This window comes from Anomaloglossus baeobatrachus, chromosome 10, assembly GCF_048569485.1.
Source record: "Anomaloglossus baeobatrachus isolate aAnoBae1 chromosome 10, aAnoBae1.hap1, whole genome shotgun sequence".
NCBI lineage: Eukaryota > Metazoa > Chordata > Amphibia > Anura > Aromobatidae > Anomaloglossus > Anomaloglossus baeobatrachus.
In genome coordinates this window covers 211,126,895-211,146,954 of record NC_134362.1, presented here as the reverse complement: position 1 = coordinate 211,146,954, position 20,060 = coordinate 211,126,895, and the positions used below count along the sequence as shown (strand labels likewise).

General features: G+C 52.2%; 1 protein-coding gene across 4 annotated transcripts; it reads left to right on the top strand.

The window, feature by feature from the left end:
- Positions 1–1,674: 1,674 nt before the first annotated feature.
- On the top strand, positions 1,675–11,313 carry MTHFSD (methenyltetrahydrofolate synthetase domain containing). Of its 4 annotated transcripts, none has more exons than XM_075325310.1 (8): positions 1,675–1,758; positions 4,044–4,147; positions 5,388–5,501; positions 5,606–5,719; positions 9,214–9,304; positions 10,075–10,187; positions 10,330–10,383; positions 10,684–11,313. In XM_075325310.1, exons 1-8 carry the CDS (start codon positions 1,731–1,733, stop codon positions 11,242–11,244), a joined length of 1,179 nt encoding a protein of 392 aa, XP_075181425.1. In that variant the 5' UTR covers positions 1,675–1,730; the 3' UTR covers positions 11,245–11,313. The 4 variants fall into 4 exon arrangements, with proteins under 4 accessions (XP_075181425.1, XP_075181423.1, XP_075181424.1 ...); XM_075325308.1 differs by having other exon boundaries at positions 10,258–10,383; XM_075325309.1 differs by lacking the exon at positions 5,388–5,501 and adding an exon at positions 5,243–5,356 and having other exon boundaries at positions 10,258–10,383.
- The last annotated feature ends 8,747 nt before the right edge of the window (positions 11,314–20,060 follow it).

Below are 20,060 nucleotides of genomic sequence, written 5' to 3'. Positions count from 1 at the left end.
TGTGTGGATACATTTATATATTGTTGTATCTGTATATGTGTGCATACATTTATATATTGTTGTATTTGTATATGTGTGCATACATTTATATATTGTTGTATTTGTATATGTGTGGATACATTTATATATTGTTGTATTTGTATATGTGTGCATACATTTATATATTGTTGTATCTGTGTATGTGTGCATACATTTATATATTGTTGTATTTGTATCTGTGTGCATACATTTATATATTGTTGTATTTGTATATGTGTGGATACATTTATATATTGTTGTATTTGTATATGTGTGCATACATTTATATATTGTTGTATCTGTGTATGTGTGCATACATTTATATATTGTTGTATCTGTGTATGTGTGCATACATTTATATATTGTTGTATTTGTATATGTGTGGATACATTTATATATTGTTGTATTTGTATATGTGTGCATACATTTATATATTGTTGTATTTGTATATGTGTGGATACATTTATATATTGTTGTATTTGTATGTGTGGATACATTTATATATTGTTGTATTTGAATATGTGTGCATACATTTATATATTGTTGTATTTGTATATGTGTGGATACATTTATATATTGTTGTATTTGTATATGTGTGGATACATTTATATATTGTTGTATTTGTATATGTGTGCATACATTTATATATTGTTGTATTTGTATATGTGTGCATACATTTATATATTGTTGTATTTGTATATGTGTGCATACATTTATATATTGTTGTATTTGTATATGTGTGCATACATTTATATATTGTTGTATTTGTATATGTGTGCATACATTTATATATTGTTGTATTTGTATATGTGTGCATACATTTATATATTGTTGTATTTGTATATGTGTGCATACATTTATATATCTTTGTATCTGTGTATGTGTGGATACATTTATATATTGTTGTATTTGTATATGTGTGCATACATTTATATATTGTTGTATTTGTATATGTGTGCATACATTTATATATCTTTGTATCTGTATATGTGTGCATACATTTATATATTGTTGTATCTGTATATGTGTGCATACATTTATATATCTTTGTATCTGTGTATGTGTGGATACATTTATATATTGTTGTATCTGTATATGTGTGGATACATTTATATATTGTTGTATTTGTATATGTGTGCATACATTTATATATTGTTGTATTTGTATATGTGTGCATACATTTATATATCTTTGTATCTGTGTATGTGTGGATACATTTATATATTGTTGTATCTGTATATGTGTGCATACATTTATATATTGTTGTATTTGTATATGTGTGCATACATTTATATATTGTTGTATCTGTATATGTGTGGATACATTTATATATTGTTGTATTTGTATATGTGTGCATACATTTATATATCTTTGTATCTGTGTATGTGTGGATACATTTGTATCTTTGGTTTGTCTATGACTGTGTGTGAATTGCTACATTTTCCTTAACATCTGAACCCAAATTATGAAGTCTCTTTATAAGGTTTCTATTTGGTTCTGATCTGCAAAAACACAGGAAAAACTGGAAATTCCTTACATTTGTTTCTTTAGTCTTCATTATGCCCAATATAAAGTGAGTGTGAAGCCAGGGCCCCTGCAGCTGTGGAGGAGTGTTGTGCTTTTCTCACTGATTTGACCCCTTGGAGCTGCCGTACGCTCAGTGCAGACACGTGGAAGGAGCAGTAGTTGTGTAAGGAGTCAATGAGCTGAACATGGAGCCTGGGATCCGCCTCGGGGCCGGTGAGTATTCTTCTTCTATATATTGCGTGTGCTGTATATCAGACAGCGACCACTGGGACTCTATAGCGCTGTTCAGACAACGCACGTATCGCACATATCACACGTATCGCACATATCACACGTATCACACGTATCGGACATATCACACATATCGCACATATCACACGTATCGCACATATCACACGTATCACACGTATCGCACATATCGCACATATCACACGTATCACACGTATCGCACATATCACACGTATCGCACATATCACACGTATCACACGTATCACACATATCACACGTATCGCACGTATCACACGTATCACACATATCACACGTATCGCACATATCACACGTATCGCACGTATCACACGTATCGCACATATCACACGTATCGCACGTATCACACGTATCGCACATATCACACGTATCGCACATATCACACGTATCACACGTATCGCACATGTCACACATGTCGCACGTATCGCACGTATCGCACATGTCACACGTATCACACGTATCGCACATGTCACACATGTCGCACGTATCGCACGTATCACACATATCACACGTATCACACGTATCGCACATGTCACACATGTCGCACGTATCGCACGTATCGCACATATCACACGTATCACACGTATCGCACATGTCACACATGTCGCACGTATCGCACGTATCACACATATCACACGCATCGCACATATCGTACGTATCACACGTATCGCACATATCACACGTATCGCACGTATCACACATATCACACGTATCGCACATATCGCACGTATCACACGTATCGCACATATCACACGTATCGCACATATCACACGTATCGCACATATCACACGTATCACACATGTCACACGTAACGCACGAATCGCACATGTCACACGTAACGCACGTATCGCACATATCACACGTATCGCACATATCACACGTATCGCACATATCACACGTATCGCACATATCACACGTATCGCACATGTCACACATGTCGCACGTATCGCACGTATCGCACATGTCACACGTATCGCACATGTCACACGTAACGCACGTATCGCACGTATCGCACGTATCACACGTATCGCACATGTCACACATGTCGCACGTATCGCACATGTCACACGTATCGCACGTATCGCACGTATCACACATATCACACGTATCGCACATATCGCACGTATCACACGTATCGCACATATCACACGTATCGCACATATCACACGTATCACACATATCACACGTATCGCACATATCACACGTATCACACATGTCACACGTAACGCACGAATCGCACATGTCACACGTAACGCACGTATCGCACATATCACACGTATCGCACATATCACACGTATCGCACATATCACACGTATCGCACATATCACACGTATCGCACATATCACACGTATCGCACATGTCACACATGTCGCACGTATCGCACGTATCGCACATGTCACACGTATCGCACATGTCACACGTAACGCACGTATCGCACGTATCGCACGTATCACACGTATCGCACATGTCACACGTAACGCACGTATCGCACGTATCGCACGTATCACACGTATCGCACATGTCACACGTATCGCACATATCACACGTATCGCACATATCACACGTATCACACATATCACACGTATCGCACATATCGCACGTATCACACGTATCGCACATATCACACGTATCGCACATATCACACGTATCGCACATATCACACGTATCGCACATGTCACACGTATCGCACGTATCACACGTATCGCACGTGTCACACGTATCGCACGTATCACACGTATCGCACGTATCGCACGTATGACAGTGTCCACGTGAAGCAAATCGCAGGGCGCGGCTCTTCCGGGCGTCAGACGAGAGGCGTCTACACGAAAAAATCTGCGCAGGATCCGAATACAACAGAACATTTGCGTCAGAAGCTGAAGCTCGTCCTGTGCGGATGTAAATGTAGGAAAACTGATCCCGAGACACGGGCGCAAAATACGGAGAAAAGGGACAAAGACTCGTCTGACCCCGGCCTCATCCTCTATAAAGGAACCGAGGAAAGAATCACAACAAGAAGCAATAAACAATAGTAACAATAGACGATACAAAGTAACAATATTATTAAATACACAAACATAATAGTAATAATATAAGTTGTTTCCTCGTGATACATGGTCACAATCTCCCCCCGTCCGGCTCTAGCGGCTCATTACTGCCCCCTGAGGTCGCCCGGTGACTGCGCTCGGTGACTGCGCCGTGATGTGATTGGTTCTCTGCTCTCGTCCTCTCTCCAGGCTGCAGTAAATGGGACGTTCGGCAGAAGGTTTGGGATTATATGGAGCACAATAATTTGGCCGATTTTCCTCGCCCCGTTCATCACCGGATCCCGAACTTTAAGGTACAGGACCTCGGAGCTTATAACCGGGGTGCCATGAGCCGCCCCACAGCACCATCTGATAGGCTGAAGCCGCCGTGTCAGGCTCTCACAGCTGAAGATTTGTTACAATGTATTCAGCCTAAACATGTGGCGACTGCACTGATCCATTTACCTGCGCTGACACATTGCAGCAAACAGCAGAAGAATGACTGCTCCTGCTCAGACTGGATACAATGGTAACAGATATTTTGGGTCTGATGGGCTTGGTTTTTCAGTCCTAATAGTTTGGGCCCCTCCAGAGGGGACACCGCAGTGACCCGACCCTCCTCTTGGCGCCGGGGAATACCGCAGTGACCCAACCCTCCTCTTGGCCCCGGGGGGACACCGCAGTGATCCGACCCTCCTCTTGGCACCAGGGGGACACCGCAGTGACCTAACCCTCCTCTTGGTACCAGGGGGACACCGCAGTGACCCAACCCTCCTCTTGGCATCGGGGGGACACCGCAGTGACCCAACCCTCCTCTTGGCATCGGGGGGACACCGCAGTGACCCAACCCTCCTCTTGGCCCCGGGGGGACACCGCAGTGACCTAACCCTCCTCTTGGTACCAGGGGGACACCTCAGTGACCTAACCCTCCTCTTGGCATCGGGGGGACACCGCAGTGACCCAACCCTCCTCTTGGCATCGGGGGGACACCGCAGTGACCCAACCCTCCTCTTGGCCCCGGGGGGACACCGCAGTGACCCAACCCTCCTCTTGGCACCGGGGGGCCACCGCAGTGACCCAACCCTCCTCTTGGCACCGGGGGGCCACCGCAGTGACCCAACCCTCCTCTTGGCACCGGGGGGACACCGCAGTGACCCGACCCTCCTCTTGGTGCTGGGGGGACACCGCAGTGACCTGACCCTCCTCTTGACATCAGGGGATACTGCAGTGACCCGACCCTCCCCTTGGCATCGGGGGGACACTGCAGTGACCCGACCCTCCTCTTGGCACCGGGGGGACACCGCAGTGACCCGACCCTCCTCTTGGTGCTGGGGGGACACCGCAGTGACCCGACCCTCCTCTTGGTGCTGGGGGGACACCGCAGTGACCCGACCCTCCTCTTGGTGCAGGGGGCAGCACAGGCCTGTGATCGATTAACAACTCTGCAGGATTTCCAATCAGCGAAGACGATTAAAATAAATCCGGACGCTCCGCAGAAGAAGGCGCGATTCTGCTCCCTACAAGTAAGTGACGCTCCTCCCTCTGCTCCTCCAGGCAGCGCCCCGGGCCGGGCACAGGGTGACGACTCTGGAGGTTTTCAGTCAGACGCAAGAAATGAAAGTAGATCCGGACAAACCCCTGGAAGGCGTCCGCCTGGCGGCTCTGCAGGTACCGGCCGCTCCGGAGCCCGTCTCCACGTGTTCTGACCCAGCCTGTGATTCCCCACAATCCTCCTCTGCGCACTCCCATGACTTTCTGTGTTTTATCTTCAGGCCAATAAAACATTACTGGTTCCAACTCCAAGACTCAGAACTGGACTCTTTAACCGGATCACGCCACCTCCGGGGGCCGGGAAAGAGGTGCTGAGGATCTGCTCCACCTCACAGGTGAGTGACCACAGAGACCGTGAGATGAACAGCGCCATCTGCAGACTAAGAGGGGTCATACAGCGGCGGATGTGCCGTATCTAGGCGGGTACAGCATTACAACATGCTGCTACTAAAGATTGACACCTGTCAGAGGGGGAAGGAGACTGACTAAGGAACTATGCATACACATATACTGCTGCCAGAGGGGGAAGGAGACTAATTATTGAACTTACAAGGGAATATGCTTACATCTGTCAGAAGGGGGGGGCATGCCAGTGAGGAAAAGAGACTAACTGAGCTCTTACTAGAGCCTATATGTATGCCTTCCATGGAGGAGAGAAGGCTGGATGGATAGTTATTCAGGACTATATGTACAGCTGCCAGAAGGGGAAGGAGACTGACTATAATTATGTCTGCCAGAGGGGGAAAGAGACTGAATGAAGACTGCAAGAGAGAGAAATAGACAGATGTGACTCCTACAATGGACCATACTTACAGCTGCCAGAGGGAGTAGGAGACTGACTGGAGACTCTATCTACTATTGTCAGAAGTGGAGGGAGACTCACTTGTAGCAGAAACATTGGATTGGTTCATGTAATATCCCCCAGCTGCAGTGATGCTGGCAGGATAAACATGATGATAAGATGATAAAACAGCATGAAATAAATAAACTGCTGCAACATCCGAGCATGCACCCGGCCTACGCCCCAGCGCTCTGCAGACATGGTGCACCCGGCCTACACCCCAGCGCTCTGCAGACATGGTGCACCCGGCCTACGCCCCAGCGCTCTGCAGACATAGTGCACCCGGGCTACACCCCAGCGCTCTGCAGACATGGTGCACCCGGACTAGGCCCCAGCGCTCTGCAGACATGGTGCACCCGGCCTACACCCCAGCGCTCTGCAGACATGGTGCACCCGGACTAGGCCCCAGCGCTCTGCAGACATGGTGCACCCGGACTACGCCCCAGCGCTCTGCAGACATGGTGCACCCGGACTAGGCCCCAGCGCTCTGCAGACATGGTGCACCCACACTACGCCCCAGCGCTCTGCAGACATGGTGCACCCGGCCTACACCCCAGCGCTCTGCAGACATGGTGCACCCGGCCTATACCCCAGCGCTCTGCAGACATGGTGCACCCGGCCTACACCCCAGCGCTCTGCAGACATGGTGCACCCGGCCTACACCCCAGCGCTCTGCAGACATGGTGCACCTGGACTACGCCCCAGCGCTCTGCAGACATGGTGCACCCGCACTACACCCCAGCGCTCTGCAGACATGGTGCACCCGGACTACACCCCAGCGCTCTGCAGACATGGTGCACCCGGCCTACACCCCAGCGCTCTGCAGACATGGTGCGCCCGGACTAGGCCCCAGCGCTCTGCAGACATGGTGCACCTGGACTACGCCCCAGCGCTCTGCAGACATGGTGCACCCGCACTACACCCCAGCGCTCTGCAGACATGGTGCACCCGGACTACACCCCAGCGCTCTGCAGACATGGTGCACCCGGCCTACACCCCAGCGCTCTGCAGACATGGTGCACCCGGACTAGGCCCCAGCGCTCTGCAGACATGGTGCACCTGGACTACGCCCCAGCGCTCTGCAGACATGGTGCACCCGGGCTACGCCCCAGCGCTCTGCAGACATGGTGCACCCGGACTACGCCCCAGCGCTCTGCAGACATGGTGCACCCGCACTACGCCCCAGCGCTCTGCAGACATGGTGCACCCGGATTACGCCCCAGCGCTCTGCAGACATGGTGCACCCGGACTACGCCCCAGCGCTCTGCAGACATGGTGCACCCGCACTACACCCCAGCGCTCTGCAGACATGGTGCACCCGCACTACACCCCAGCGCTCTGCAGACATGGTGCACCCGGCCTACGCCCCAGCGCTCTGCAGACATGGTGCACCCGCACTACACCCCAGCACTCTGCAGACATGGTGCACCCGGACTACGCCCCAGCGCTCTGCAGACATGGTGCACCCGGACTAGGCCCCAGCACTCTGCAGACATGGTGCACCCGCACTACACCCCAGCACTCTGCAGACATGGTGCACCCGCACTACACCCCAGCACTCTGCAGACATGGTGCACCTGGATTACACCCCAGCGGTCTGCAGACATGGTGCACCCGGCCTACGCCCCAGCACTCTGCAGACATGGTGCACCTGGATTACGCCCCAGCGCTCTGCAGACATGGTGCACCTGGATTATTACGCCCCAGCGCTCTGCAGACATGGTGCACCCGGGCTACACCCCAGCGCTCTGCAGACATGGTGCACCCGGCCTACACCCCAGCGCTCTGCAGACATGGTGCACCCGGACTACACCCCAGCGCTCTGCAGACATGGTGCACCCGGGCTACACCCCAGCGCTCTGCAGACATGGTGCACCCGGCCTACACCCCAGCGCTCTGCAGACATGGTGCACCCGGCCTACACCCCAGCGCTCTGCAGACATGGTGCACCCGGCCTACACCCCAGCGCTCTGCAGACATGGTGCACCCGGACTACGCCCCAGCGCTCTGCAGACATGGTGCACCCGCACTACACCCCAGCGCTCTGCAGACATGGTGCACCCGGCCTACGCCCCAGCGCTCTGCAGACATGGTGCACCCGGACTACACCCCAGCGCTCTGCAGACATGGTGCACCCGCACTACACCCCAGCGCTCTGCAGACATGGTGCACCCGCACTACGCCCCAGCGCTCTGCAGACATGGTGCACCCGCACTACACCCCAGCGCTCTGCAGACATGGTGCACCCGGACTACGCCCCAGCGCTCTGCAGACATGGTGCACCCGCACTACACCCCAGCGCTCTGCAGACATGGTGCACCCGGCCTACGCCCCAGCGCTCTGCAGACATGGTGCACCCGCACTACGCCCCAGCGCTCTGCAGACATGGTGCACCCGGCCTACGCCCCAGCGCTCTGCAGACATGGTGCACCCGGCCTACGCCCCAGCGCTCTGCAGACATGGTGCACCCGGATTACGCCCCAGCGCTCTGCAGACATGGTGCACCCGGGCTACGCCCCAGCGCTCTGCAGACATGGTGCACCCGCACTACACCCCAGCGCTCTGCAGACATGGTGCACCCGCACTACGCCCCAGCGCTCTGCAGACATGGTGCACCCGCACTACGCCCCAGCGCTCTGCAGACATGGTGCACCCGGCCTACGCCCCAGCGCTCTGCAGACATGGTGCGCATGGATTCCCCTATTGCTGCACACATTGGATCTTCGCGTTTTAGTGCGTTGGTCAGCAGAGCGCTGCTGCGGAGGGACCATCAGCTGAATGTAGAGCACTTTCACCCTTAGTGCCCCATCTTCTGCTGTGGCCGGGCCGGGTACTGCATCTGACTGGTCATTATTATATCTTCCCTCTTGGTAAATAGTTTCAGCATTGCTGGGCTGATGTGGACGGCTGCGCTGAGTGACGCCGGGCAGTTGTTTTGCAGCCCTGGTCTCCGGGGCATCGGCCGCTCATCTTCTCGCTTCCCTGCAGGGGGTGAAGGATTTCAGCTCTCCGGTGGGTCTGGATTCGGCGGTGCACGTGGATCTGGTGGTTGTAGGATCTGTCGCTGTATCAGAGAAAGGTAACAAGGCACACATGAGCCGGCACCACCGAGCACTCGGGTATACACGCAGAGCCATCAAAAGTCATCATCAGCCTGCACAACAGGGACAGCCCCCGAGGAGGCCCAGCCCCCGAGGAGGCCCAGCCCCCGAGGAGGTCCAGGCGGCCATTACATTCAACCATTTTAACTATGTCACCTATTGTTCACCATCTCCAGTCCTCAAGGCACATACACAAGAAAATAGGTCCAACCCCTGAGGAGACCCTGATAGCCCATCACCCCAACAAGAGAATAGGTTCAGCCCCTGAGGAGAGCCAAATATCCCATTACCCCCACAAAATAGAATGGGTCCAGCCCCTGTGGAGACCCAGATGTCACATTACTCCACACAAGAGAATAGGTCCAACCTCATAGAATATCCTTGATATCCCATGACCCCACACAAGAGAACAGGTCCAGCCCCTGAGGAGACCCAGATATTCCATTACTCCTTAAAAGATAATAGGTCCAGCCCATGAGGACACCATGATATCCCATCATCCCTCACAAGAGAATAGGTACAGCCCCCGAGGAGACCCTGATTTCCTTTCACTACCTCATAAGAGAATAGGTCCAACCCCTGAGGAGACCCTGATATCCCTCGCCCCCCCCCCCCACGCACACATGAGAATAGGTCCAGCCCCTGAGGAGACTGAGATGTTCCATAATCCCACAGAAGAATTGAAGAATTGGGGTTAACCACCAGTGGAGCATTATGGGATAAATGTGACTTCTTCCATTGTTCTCAGGGTGGAGAATCGGGAAAGGCGAGGGTTTTGCAGATATGGAGTATGCGATGATGGTGGCCATGGGTGCGGTGACAGAGCGGACGGTGGTGGTCACTGTGGTCCATGACTGTCAGGTAGGTGGGGGGTGACCGGTTTCCTCTCTGGCGGGTGTGAGGTGCAGATTTCGGCTTGTTGTGTTTGCAGGTGCTGGATTTCCCGGAGGATCTTCTGGGTGATCACGACCTGACCGTGGATTATATCCTTACCCCCTCCCAGGTCATCAAAACGGACTGCACTCGCCCGAAGCCACAGGGAATTCTATGGTCCAAGGTCAGTAGAGGGAACCTAAATATTGGGGAACTGCATGTGCCTGGAATATTTCTGCTTGCTGTCAGTGAATGCAAACAAGCCCATTTACAGCCAGAGATAGACTGGTTCAGACCTAATACTTCTCGCAGCTGAGGGTCTGTTACAATTGCATCCTCTGTAATCTGCACACATGGCTCTCTCCTGAGCTGATAGTTTGCTACAATGTATCAGTCTGGAGTGAGAAATTGTTCCAGACTTGGGGTGGGCTTCTGTTCTTTTGGAGGATGTTGATGATGGTTTTCTCCCCTCTCGGACCCTCAGATCAGTGGTGACATGATGAATAAGATTCCCATCCTGAGGAGACTGCGAGAAAAGGAGCGGAGCGCTGGGAAAGACTTGACCCTGAAGAGCGCGGAGGAGCCGCCTACGAGGACCCCAACCAGCGGGTCTACGAGAGCGACCCACCCCAGCCCCACTGCACCCACCGCAGACCACCGCACAGACCGGGGCAGCACCGTGTACATTGGGAATATCCCACCCACCACCCGGGTCAGTGAGCTGAAGGGCACGCTACGAGAGCGGGGGGCTTCACCTCTGCACCTGACCTGGCAGGGAGCCCAGCACCAAGCCTTCCTGGACTACACGGACCCCCACCAGGCCCAGCAGGCGCTGTCCAGCCTGGAGGGGCTGAGTATAGGGGGGCAGCGCGTGCGGATAGAACTGGCCAGAACCAAGCCTATGGGGATCAGAGGAAGAGAAGCCATTACTCCAGCCATGGGGGTGACACCGCGGGAAAGTAGAGGCGTCCGCAGAGAACGGACAGAGCCGCACGAGGCTCCGAGGATGAGGAGGATGGAATTCAGCCAACTGCCAGAGAACTGAGCAGCCTTAACGTCCGGAAATGTGGCTGAGCTGGGTGATAACAGAGAACAGAAGCTGTAATGATGCATATATTTATTCCAGCAGGAATTGTCTCTGGTTTTATTCCATGCGCCGCCTATGTGCAGATCTCGGTGGAGGATTCGCTGCTTTGCACATTTTGGCCACTAGATGTCGCTCACATCACACGATCTAAACTCTGTGGCCAAATATTTCCAGCCCCAATCACCTCCAGCATTAACCCCTGGAATCCAGAGAGATGACCGCTACAATGTGTCCAGCCGTATCCAGAGATGACCGCTACAATGTGTCCAGCCGTATCCAGAGATGACCGCTACAATGTATCCAGCCGTATCCAGAGATGACCGCTACAATGTATCCAGCCGTATCCAGAGATGACCGCTACAATGTATCCAGCCGTATCCAGAGATGACCGCTACAATGTATCCAGCCGCTACAATGTATCCAGCCGCTACAATGTGTCCAGCCGCTACAATGTGTCCAGCCGTATCCAGAGATGACCGCTACAATGTGTCCAGCCGTATCCAGAGATGACCGCTACAATGTGTCCAGCCGTATCCAGAGATGACCGCTACAATGTGTCCAGCCGTATCCAGAGATGACCGCTACAATGTATCCAGCCGCTACAATGCATCCAACCGTATCCAGAGATGACCGCTACAATGTGTCCAGCCGTATCCAGAGATGACCGCTACAATGTGTCCAGCCGTATCCAGAGATGACCGCTACAATGTATCCAGCCGCTACAATGTATCCAGCCGTATCCAGAGATGACCGCTACAATGTGTCCAGCCGTATCCAGAGATGACCGCTACAATGTGTCCAGCCGTATCCAGAGATGACCGCTACAATGTATCCAGCCGCTACAATGTATCCAGCCGCTACAATGTGTCCAGCCGCTACAATGTGTCCAGCCGTATCCAGAGATGACCGCTACAATGTATCCAGCCGTATCCAGAGATGACCGCTACAATGTATCCAGCCGCTACAATGTATCCAGCCGTATCCAGAGATGACCGCTACAATGTGTCCAGCCGCTACAATGTGTCCAGCCGCTACAATGTATCCAGCCGTATCCAGAGATGACCGCTACAATGTATCCAGCCGCTACAATGTATCCAGCCGCTACAATGTATCCAGCCGCTACAATGTGTCCAGCCGCTACAATGTGTCCAGCCGTATCCAGAGATGACCGCTACAATGTATCCAGCCGCTACAATGTGTCCAGCCGTATCCAGAGATGACCGCTACAATGTGTCCAGCCGTATCCAGAGATGACCGCTACAATGTATCCAGCCGCTACAATGTATCCAGCCGCTACAATGTGTCCAGCCGCTACAATGTGTCCAGCCGCTACAATGTGTCCAGCCGTATCCAGAGATGACCGCTACAATGTATCCAGCCGCTACAATGTGTCCAGCCGCTACAATGTGTCCAGCCGTATCCAGAGATGACCGCTTCAATGTGTCCAGCCGCTACAATGTGTCCAGCCGTATCCAGAGATGACCGCTACAATGTATCCAGCCGCTACAATGTGTCCAGCCGCTACAATGTGTCCAGCCGCTACAATGTGTCCAGCCGCTACAATGTATCCAGCCGCTACAATGTGTCCAGCCGCTACAATGTGTCCAGCCGTATCCAGAGATGACCGCTACAATGTATCCAGCCGTATCCAGAGATGACCGCTACAATGTATCCAGCCATATCCAGAGATGACCGCTACAATGTATCCAGCCGTATCCAGAGATGACCGCTACAATGTGTCCAGCCGTATCCAGAGATGACCGCTACAATGTATCCAGCCGCTACAATGTATCCAGCCGTATCCAGAGATGACCGCTACAATGTATCCAGCCGCTACAATGTATCCAGCCGTATCCAGAGATGACCGCTACAATGTATCCAGCCGCTACAATGTATCCAGCCGTATCCAGAGATGACCGCTACAATGTGTCCAGCCGTATCCAGAGATGACCGCTACAATGTATCCAGCCGTATCCAGAGATGACCGCTACAATGTATCCAGCCGCTACAATGTGTCCAGCCGCTACAATGTATCCAGCCGTATCCAGAGATGACCGCTACAATGTATCCAGCCGCTACAATGTGTCCAGCCGCTACAATGTGTCCAGCCGCTACAATGTGTCCAGCCGCTACAATGTATCCAGCCGCTACAATGTGTCCAGCCGCTACAATGTGTCCAGCCGTATCCAGAGATGACCGCTACAATGTATCCAGCCGTATCCAGAGATGACCGCTACAATGTATCCAGCCATATCCAGAGATGACCGCTACAATGTATCCAGCCGTATCCAGAGATGACCGCTACAATGTGTCCAGCCGTATCCAGAGATGACCGCTACAATGTATCCAGCCGCTACAATGTATCCAGCCGTATCCAGAGATGACCGCTACAATGTATCCAGCCGCTACAATGTATCCAGCCGTATCCAGAGATGACCGCTACAATGTATCCAGCCGCTACAATGTATCCAGCCGTATCCAGAGATGACCGCTACAATGTGTCCAGCCGTATCCAGAGATGACCGCTACAATGTATCCAGCCGTATCCAGAGATGACCGCTACAATGTATCCAGCCGCTACAATGTGTCCAGCCGTATACAGCCGTATCCAGAGATATCAAATATCCGTATAATAACAGCATAAGACAGAAACCGCAGCACACACCTAGAATACAAGGCGGAAGATGCCCTGCAGAATATTACACCACTGACCACTGCAGAGCATCGCTCCTCCACCTCCTGATAGTGATCTCTCCTGCAGAATATTACACCACTGACCTCTCTGCAGAGCATCGCTCCTCCACCTCCTGATAGTGATATATCCTGCAGATTATTACACCTCAGACCTTTCTGCAGAGCATCGCTCCTCCACAGCCTGATAGTGATATATCCTGCAGATTATTACACCACTGACCTCTCTGCAGGGCATCGCTCCTCCACCTCCTGATAGTGATATATCCTGCAGATTATTACACCACTGACCTCTCTGCAGAGCATCGCTCCTCCACCTCCTGATAGTGATATATCCTGCAGATTATTACACCACTGACCTCTCTGCAGAGCATCGCTCCTCCACCTCCTGATAGTGATATATCCTGCAGATTATTACACCACTGACCTCTCTGCAGAGCATCGCTCCTCCACCTCCTGATAGTGATATATCCTGCAGATTATTACACCACTGACCTCTCTGCAGAGCATCGCTCCTCCACCTCCTGATAGTGATATATCCTGCAGATTATTACACCACTGACCTCTCTGCAGAGCATCGCTCCTCCACCTCCTGATAGTGATATATCCTGCAGATTATTACACCACTGGCCTCTACTGACCTGCAGAACGTTGCATGCAGTATCTCTGAGGCACCTTATGGCTGCACTTGATATTTTGACCCTGTGCTGTGATCACATTGTGCTGACGCTAGAGGGCGCTTTCACACTAACATGGAGTTAATAGCGGTGAGTTTTTGGAGCCGGGTCCTATAGAGCCGCACAGTCTGCGCCCGCCCCGGTATTAGGCCTCGTTCACACCGACGTATACTGTTATTTAATGGGTGGCGCAGATCCCCGATGTTTCCATTCAGAATCTGTGTGAATACAATGTCAGCCGCTCCTTATTCCTCTTCTCATCCTGGGGCTCCTGCTTCATGTGTGATTCCTCTTCTCATCCTGAGCCTCCTGCTTCATGTGTGATTCCTCTTCTCATCCTGAGCCTCCTGCTTCATGTGTGATTCCTCTTCTCATCCTGAGCCTCCTGCTTCATGTGTGATTCCTCCCGCTCATCCTGAGCCTCCTGCTTCATGTGTGATTCCTTTTCTCATCCTGAGCCTTCTGTTTCATGTGTGATTCCTCTTCTCATCCTGAGCCTCCTGTTTCATGTGTGATTCCTTCCACTCATCCTGAGCCTCCTGCTTCATGTGTGATTCCTCTTCTCATCCTGAGCCTCCTGCTTCATGTGTGATTCCTCTTCTCATCCTGAGCCTCCTGCTTCATGTGTGATTCCTCCCGCTCATCCTGAGCCTCCTGCTTCATGTATGATTCCTTCCACTCATCCTGAGCCTCCTGCTTCATGTGTGATTCCTCTTCTCATCCTGAGCCTCCTGCTTCATGTGTGATTCCTCTTCTCATCCTGAGCCTCCTGCTTCATGTGTGATTCCTCTTCCCATCCTGAGCCTCCTGCTTCATGTGTGATTCCTCTTCCCATCCTGAGCCACCTGCTTCATGTGTGATTCCTCCCGCTCATCCTGAGCCTCCTGCTTCATGTGTGATTCCTTCCACTCATCCTGAGCCTCCTGCTTCATGTGTGATTCCTCTTCTCATCCTGAGCCTCCTGCTTCATGTGTGATTCCTCTTCTCATCCTGAGCCTCCGGCTTCATGTGTGATTCCTCTTCTCATCCTGTGCTTCCTGCTTCATGTGTGATTCCTCTTCTCATCCTGAGCCTCCTGCTTCATGTGTGATTCCTCCCGCTCATCCTGAGCCACCTGCTTCATGTATGATTCCTTCCACTCATCCTGAGCCTCCTGCTTCATGTGTGATTCCTCCCGCTCATCCTGAGCCTCCTGCTTCATGTGTGATTCCTCTTCTCATCCTGAGCCTCCTGCTTCATGTGTGATTCCTCCCACTCATCCTGGGCCTCCTGCTTCATGTGTGATTCCTCCCGCTCATCCTGAGCCTCCTGCTTCATGTGTGATTCCTCTTCTCATCCTGAGCCTCCTGCTTCATGTGTGATTCCTCCCGCTCATCCTGAGCCTCCTGCTTCATATGTGATTCCTCCCGCTCATCCTGAGCCGCCTGCTTCATGTATGATTCCTCCCGCTCATCCTGGGCCTCCTGCTTCATGTGTGATTCCGCTTCTCATCCTGAGCCACCTGCTTCATGTGTGATTCCTCTTCTCATCCTGAGCCTCCTGCTTCATGTATGATTCCTCCCGCTCATCCTGAGCTTCCTGCTTCATGTGTGATTCCTCCCGCTCATCCTGAGCCTACTGCTTCATGTGTGATTCCTCCCGCTCATCCTGAGCCACCTGCTTCATGTATGATTCCTTCCACTCATCCTGAACCACCTGCTTCATGTGTGATTGCTTCCACTCATCCTGAGCCTCCTGCTTCATGTATGATTCCTTCCACTCATCCTGGGCCTCCTGCTTCATGTATGATTCCTCCCGCTCATCCTGGGCCTCCTGCTTCATGTGTGATTCCTCTTCTCATCCTGAGCCACCTGCTTCATGTGTGATTCCTCTTCTCATCCTGAGCCTCCTGTTTCATGTGTGATTCCTTCCACTCATCCTGAGCCTCCTGCTTCATGTATGATTCCTCCAGCTCATCCTGAGCCTACTGCTTCATGTGTGATTCCTCCCGCTCATCCTGAGCCACCTGCTTCATGTATGATTCCGTCCACTCATCCTGAGCCTCCTGCTTCATGTATGATTCCTTCCACTCATCCTGAGCCTCCTGCTTCATGTATGATTCCTTCCACTCATCCTGAGCCTCCTGCTTCATGTATGATTCCTCCCGCTCATCCTGAGCTGCCTGCTTCATGTATGATTCCTTCCACTCATCCTGAGCCGCCTGCTTCATGTGTGATTCCTCCCGCTCATCCTGAGCCGCCTGCTTCATGTATGATTCCTCCCGCTCATCCTGGGCCTCCTGCTTCATGTGTGATTCCTCTTCTCATCCTGAGCCACCTGCTTCATGTGTGATTCCTCTTCTCATCCTGAGCCTCCTGCTTCATGTGTGATTCCTCTTCTCATCCTGAACCTCCTGTTTCATGTGTGATTCCTTCCACTCATCCTGAGCCTCCTGCTTCATGTATGATTCCTCCCGCTCATCCTGAGCCTACTGCTTCATGTGTGATTCCTCCCGCTCATCCTGAGCCACCTGCTTCATGTATGATTCCTCCCGCTCATCCTGAGCTTCCTGCTTCATGTGTGATTCCTCCCGCTCATCCTGAGCCTACTGCTTCATGTGTGATTCCTCCCGCTCATCCTGAGCCACCTGCTTCATGTGTGATTCCTTCCACTCATCCTGAACCACCTGCTTCATGTGTGATTGCTTCCACTCATCCTGAGCCTCCTGCTTCATGTATGATTCCTTCCACTCATCCTGGGCCTCCTGCTTCATGTATGATTCCTCCCGCTCATCCTGGGCCTCCTGCTTCATGTGTGATTCCTCTTCTCATCCTGAGCCACCTGCTTCATGTGTGATTCCTCTTCTCATCCTGAGCCTCCTGTTTCATGTGTGATTCCTTCCACTCATCCTGAGCCTCCTGCTTCATGTATGATTCCTCCAGCTCATCCTGAGCCTACTGCTTCATGTGTGATTCCTCCCGCTCATCCTGAGCCACCTGCTTCATGTGTGATTCCGTCCACTCATCCTGAGCCTCCTGCTTCATGTATGATTCCTTCCACTCATCCTGAGCCTCCTGCTTCATGTATGATTCCTTCCACTCATCCTGAGCCTCCTGCTTCATGTATGATTCCTCCCGCTCATCCTGAGCTGCCTGCTTCATGTATGATTCCTTCCACTCATCCTGAGCCGCCTGCTTCATGTGTGATTCCTCCCGCTCATCCTGAGCCGCCTGCTTCATGTATGATTCCTCCCGCTCATCCTGGGCCTCCTGCTTCATGTGTGATTCCTCTTCTCATCCTGGGCCACCTGCTTCATGTGTGATTCCTCTTCTCATCCTGAGCCTCCTGCTTCATGTGTGATTCCTCTTCTCATCCTGAGCCTCCTGTTTCATGTGTGATTCCTTCCACTCATCCTGAGCCTCCTGCTTCATGTATGATTCCTCCCGCTCATCCTGAGCCTACTGCTTCATGTGTGATTCCTCCCGCTCATCCTGAGCCACCTGCTTCATGTATGATTCCTCCCGCTCATCCTGAGCTGCCTGCTTCATGTATGATTCCTTCCGCTCATCCTGAGCCTCCTGCTTCATGTATGATTCCTTCCACTCATCCTGAGCCTCCTGCTTCATGTATGATTCCTTCCACTCATCCTGAGCCTCCTGCTTCATGTATGATTCCTCCCGCTCATCCTGAGCCGCCTGCTTCATGTATGATTCCTTCCACTCATCCTGAGCCACCTGCTTCATGTGTGATTCCTCCCGCTCATCCTGAGCTGCCTGCTTCATGTATGATTCCTTCCACTCATCCTGAGCCGCCTGCTTCATGTATGATTCCTTCTACTCATCCTGAGCCTCCTGCTTCATGTGTGATTCCTCCCGCTCATCCTGAGCCGCCTGCTTCATGTATGATTCCTCCCGCTCATCCTGAGCCGCCTGCTTCATGTATGATTCCTTCCACTCATCCTGAGCCTCCTGCTTCATGCCGGCTCATGGATGGTGAGACCCCATGTGTGAGCTGTAATCAGGGGCTCTGCACATTAATGGTCGCCGTCCTCATCGCTGTGTACAGGGGCCTGGCTATAGGGGGCCCTCAGGGGTGGGGCGAGTAATAGGGCATCGTATGCCGGCTCCGCGATGGTGGGACCCCCTGTGCAGATATAGGGGCCCAGCAGCCTCGTGTTATCCCCTCCACAGCCAGAGATGAGCAAATCTCCCAAATCACTTCTCTGCCGATTCCCTCAAATTGAACCAAAAGATCGGTCCAAATGGAAAGAAACCGAATTACTCCGAGAAGATGTTCCCCCAAAGTGTAATTACCAGAATGGAGGGAAGAGGTTAAAAAGAGTCTGGAGGAGGACAGAGGAGTCTGGAGAAGAAGGACAGAGGAGTCTGGAGAAGGACAGAGGAGTCTGGAGTAGGAGGACGGAGGAGTCTGGAGTAGGAGGACGGAGGAGTCTGGAGAAGGAGGACAGAGGAGTCTGGAGAAGGAGGACAGAGGAGTCTGGAGAAGGAGGACAGAGGAGTCTGGAGAAGGAGGACAGAGGAGTCTGGAGAAGGAGGACAGAGGAGTCTGGAGGAGGACAGAGGAGTCTGGAGGAGGACAGAGGAGTCTGGAGGAGGACAGAGGAGTCTGGAGGAGGAGGACGGAGGAGTCTGGAGAAGGAGGACAGAGGAGTCTGGAGAAGGAGGACAGAGGAGTCTGGAGAAGGACAGAGGAGTCTGGAGGAGGACAGAGGAGTCTGGAGAAGGAGGACAGAGGAGTCTGGAGAAGGAGGACAGAGGAGTCTGGAGAAGAAGGACAGAGGAGTCTGGAGAAGAAGGACAGAGGAGTCTGGAGAAGGAGGACAGAGGAGCCTGGAGAAGGAGGACAGAGGAGTCTGGAGAAGAAGGACAGAGGAGTCTGGAGAAGGACAGAGGAGTCTGGAGAAGGACAGAGGAGTCTGGAGGAGGACAGAGGAGTCTGGAGAAGGAGGACAGAGGAGTCTGGAGAAGGAGGACAGAGGAGTCTGGAGAAGAAGGACAGAGGAGTCTGGAGAAGAAGGACAGAGGAGTCTGGAGGAGGACAGAGGAGTCTGGAGAAGGAGGACAGATGAGTCTGGAGAAGGAGCACAGAGGAGCTGGAGCAGGACAGAGGAGTCTGGAGAAGGAGGGCAGAGGAGTCTGGAGGAGGACAGAGGAGTCTGGAGGAGGACAGAGGAGTCTTGAGAAGGAGGACAGAGGAGTCTTGAGAAGGAGGGCAGAGGAGTCTGGAGGAGGACAGAGGAGTCTGGAGGAGGACAGAGGAGTCTGGAGGAGGACAGAGGAGTCTGGAGAAGGAGGACAGAGGAGTCTGGAGGAGGACAGAGGAGTCTGGAGGAGGACAGAAGAGTCTGGAGAAGGAGGGCAGAGGAGTCTGGAAGAGGACAGAGGAGTCTGGAGGAGGACAGAGGAG